Here is a 3856-nt window from a genome sequence, read left to right on the forward strand (position 1 = left end):
CTAAGGACAGCGCAGCCCTGACACACGGGGGCCGCCCTGGCTTGGAGCGGACGCCCCGGCAGGGTGTTTGGGTTTGGTTTCTGGCTCAGAGGCTCCCTGAGTGGTAGAGGGGTGAGCGTCGTTGGCTGCACGTGGAAGGTGGGCGGTCCGAGTGCCCCCAGAGGTCCCTGGGAAGAAGGGTGTGCCGGTGTCCTTCGGATCACTGCTAGCTAGAAACCTCACGGGCCGGTTCTGCTCGGACGGACGGACGCATGTGGCGGCCGGGGTGTGTGGGTTAAATGGAATCAACTGGATGGCGACTGGGGTTTTTTTTGTGGGGGGGCACGTTGTGATAACCGACCGCGTTGGTAACTGACCCCAGTGATGACGCGGGCCTCCGGGGGACGCCTCTTGCTTGGTATGACTTCCCCCCAAGAGGGGACTGGTGGGGGGGTTGCTGACTCAGCTGGCCTGCTATTGGGGGAGTACTGAGTCAGTTGACCTAGTGGTGTTGGGGTGGCCCTGTTTTGGGGGTGTTGACTCAGCTGGCCTGCTATGGGGGGCCTGGCCAGCTATTGGGGGGTGCTACTCATCTGGCCTGCTATTGCAGGGATAGCCTGGTATGGGGGCACTGGCCTGATGTTGGGGGTCTGGCTGATATTAGGGGTGTGGCCTGCCATTGTGGGATTTACCTGCTGTTGGGGGGTGATGACCCAGCTGCCCTGGTGTGGGGGGTGGCCTGGTATTGGGGGAGTACTGAGTCAGTTGACCTAGTGGTGTTGGGGTGGCCCTGTTTTGGGGGGTGTTGACTCAGCTGGCCTGGTATGGGGGCTGCCCTGGTGTTGAGGGCGTGGCCTGATACTGGGGAACTGGCCTGCCATTGGGCTCCCCTGCTGTTGGGGGTGATAACTCAGCTGCCCGATATGGGGGTGGCCTGGTACTGGGGAGTTCTGACTCATTTGACCTTGTGGTCAGGGGGTGGCCTTTTATTGTGGGGGCTGACTCAGTTGGCCTGCTATGGGGAATGGCCTGCCATTGGGGGCCCGGCCTGGTGAGGGGTTCGCCTGTTATTGGGGGTGCTGATTCAGCTGGTTTCTGTTTTCGTTACACTGTCCTGATATTTTTCTTTCCTTTTCTCATGTTGTTTTCGGTGAAGGTGAAATTCTTAAAACGATTGAAGAAAACGGTTTGCAGAACTCGACGTTCGTGTATTTCACCTCTGACCACGGAGGACATCTCGAGGCCAGAGATGGACACCAACAGCTGGGCGGGTGGAATGGGGTCTACAGAGGTGAGACCCGCAGGCGGGGGCCGGGGGGACAGACGGGGACCCATCAGTGACCGCCACCAGCAAAGGGGGGAGAGCACGTGGAAGGGAAACAGGTTGCTCATCTAAAAAATGCTTAGGAAGCTCCTACTGTGGACTGGGTTCTGCCACAGTCTAGGGACAGATCCACTCCTTGACCTAAAACCAAACCAAATTCACTGCCACCAACTCATAGCAACCCCCTTTGGGTTTCCGAGGCGGTAAATCTTTACGGAAGCAGATTGCCCAGTCTTCCTTCTGAGGAGTGGCTGGTGGGTTGGAACCACCAACCTTCTGGTGAGCAGTCAAATGCCTGAGGCACTATGCCACCAGAGCACCTTCCGTTGCCTAATAGGGCTCCCGTTTTAGGTGGAGAGTTGAGACTGTTTGCCAGCCAGCCACTCCCGACTCCGGGTGACCCCGTGTGACAGGGCACTGCTGCCCTGTGGGGTTTGCTAGGCTGGCTGCTGTGTGGGCAGAGGGCCAGGCCCTTCTTAGGCTGAGCTGCTGGGTGGTTAGACCCGTCAACCTGTGGGTTCGTACTTAAGTGCCAACTCCCACCTGGGGACCCCCCTTATTAATCACCACGTCTGGGAAATTCATTCTCTGTTAAAAACGTGGCAGAAAGCAGCTCCTTGTTATCTATATATTTAGTCACTGCGGGTATTTCAACACGAGTGTACCTGTTGCTTTTGGTGGGCCCTGTTGAATCAGTTCTGACTCACGGCAACCCCACATGTGCGTAGAGCTGCCCATAGGATTTCCAAGGCTGTCATCTCTCCTGGCTCAGCTCAGGTGGTGCAGTGGTTAAGTGCTCAGCTGCTAAACAAAAGGTAGGTTATAACCCACCAGCCACTCCATAGGAGAAGGATGAAGGCAGTTTCTTCTGTGAAGACTGACAGCCTTGGAGACCCTGTGGGGCAGTTCCACTCTGTCCTCTAGGGGCACTGTGGGTCAGAATGGACTCCAGGGCAGGGAGTTTGTTTTGGGTTTTGCTTCTGTGAAGTCTGACAGCCTTGGAGACCCTGTGGGGCGGTTCCACTGTGTCACATGGGGTCATTATGATTCAGAATCAACTTGTGGCACCCAACTGCACCATAGACTGTGAGTCAGAATCAAGACAAGGGGTTATTTTGAGGCTACTGTAGACCAAGTTCTGCTTAGATCTTAGGAAAAGAGAAGACACATCTCCCCATATGGGTTCACAATTTAGCAAGAGAGGAAAATGGACAAACTTTTTATAAAGTAATGTTAAAATGAATATTAGTCTGAATGCAAGGCAAAATACCAACACCACATCCACTGCATGGAGTGGATTCCGACCCACAGCGCCCCTAGAGGACAGAGTGGAACTGCCCACAGGGTCTCCGAGGCTGTCAGTCTTCATGGAAGCAGACTACCTCATCTTTCTCCCCAAGTGGCTGGTGGGTTCAAACCACCAACCTTTAGGTTCCAGTTTGGAGGAGTCCTGACTAGGACATGGCCCCTAAAATATCCCTGTGGCCATTTCTGGAAAAGCATCTTCCGCAGTGAGCATGTCTGTCTGTCTGGCGGTGGGGGTGAGGTGTATACACTCACATTCAGATACACCTGGCGTGTGTCTGCTTCTGCCGAACCACCGGCAATTCCTCTCCATGTGGTTTACTTACAGGAGGCAAAGGCATGGGTGGCTGGGAAGGGGGTATCCGTGTCCCTGGAATCTTCCGATGGCCTGGGGTGCTGCCCGCCGGCCGCGTCATTGATGAACCTACCAGCCTGATGGACATCTTCCCTACTGTGGTCCAGCTGGCAGGCGGTCAGGTGCCCCAGGACAGGTACGTGCGGGACGGGACCACCAGCTCCCTGGTCTCTGAGAGGCATCCTTCGAATTTTACACATTTGAGGAAAATGCAGCAACGTGAGAATATTTTAAAAATTCTCACTTCTTCAAAATGGACAACAGTGTAATTTATAATATCCATAACCAGCTAGTTGCCATCAGGGTAACTCTGACTCACAGCGCCCCCATGTGTGTGTGCCAGACTAGAGCTGTGGTCCTCATGGTTTTTGTTAGTTTGATTTTTGAATTGGATAGCCAGGCCTTTCTTGTGAGGCACTTCTGGTCAGACTCGAACCTCCTCCCTTTGGAGGAGCAGCTCAGAGTGTGTAGAGTTTGTATCTCCCAGGAGCTGCTTAAGTTTTCAGGTGTTTAGAAGAAAAGAGCTTTAGATCACCCTCCCATCCTGGCCTTCCCAACTGGCACCTTGTAACGATGTGTCTTGGAATTGATCATGTTTTAATCACCACAAAAAGAAGAGCAGACAAGAAAATGGGGCTGTGCAATTCAGCTGCCATTTTGGGATGGGTGTTAGCATCCAAGGGTCCCTGAATGGTGCAAATGGTTTGCACAGGGCTGCTAACGAAAGCTCGGCATTCAGACCCACCCAGAGACTCCACAGGAGAAAAGACATGGTGACCTGTGCCCTTAAAGGTTACAGCCTTGGAAAGTCTATGGGGCACTGGGAGGCAGAATGGACTCCACAGCAGTGGGTGTGGTTTGGGCTTTGCTTCTGTGAAGATTGACAGCCTTGG

General features: G+C 54.1%; 1 protein-coding gene across 1 annotated transcript in view; it reads left to right on the plus strand.

Annotated features, from left to right (window-relative positions):
• The window catches only part of LOC103209781 (arylsulfatase D-like), a 26059-nt gene that overhangs the window by 18403 nt on the left and 3800 nt on the right, over positions 1-3856 (plus strand). Inside the window, exons 8-10 of the mRNA XM_007955678.1 lie at positions 955-970; positions 1068-1270; positions 2937-3099. Of these exons, the coding sequence (XP_007953869.1) occupies positions 955-970; positions 1068-1270; positions 2937-3099 (382 nt within the window). The remainder of the gene's footprint in view (positions 1-954; positions 971-1067; positions 1271-2936; positions 3100-3856) is intronic.

This window comes from Orycteropus afer, unplaced genomic scaffold (assembly GCF_000298275.1).
Source record: "Orycteropus afer afer isolate SDZICR_OR568_19922 unplaced genomic scaffold, OryAfe1.0 scaffold00531, whole genome shotgun sequence".
In the NCBI taxonomy this organism is placed as follows: Eukaryota; Metazoa; Chordata; class Mammalia; order Tubulidentata; family Orycteropodidae; genus Orycteropus; species Orycteropus afer.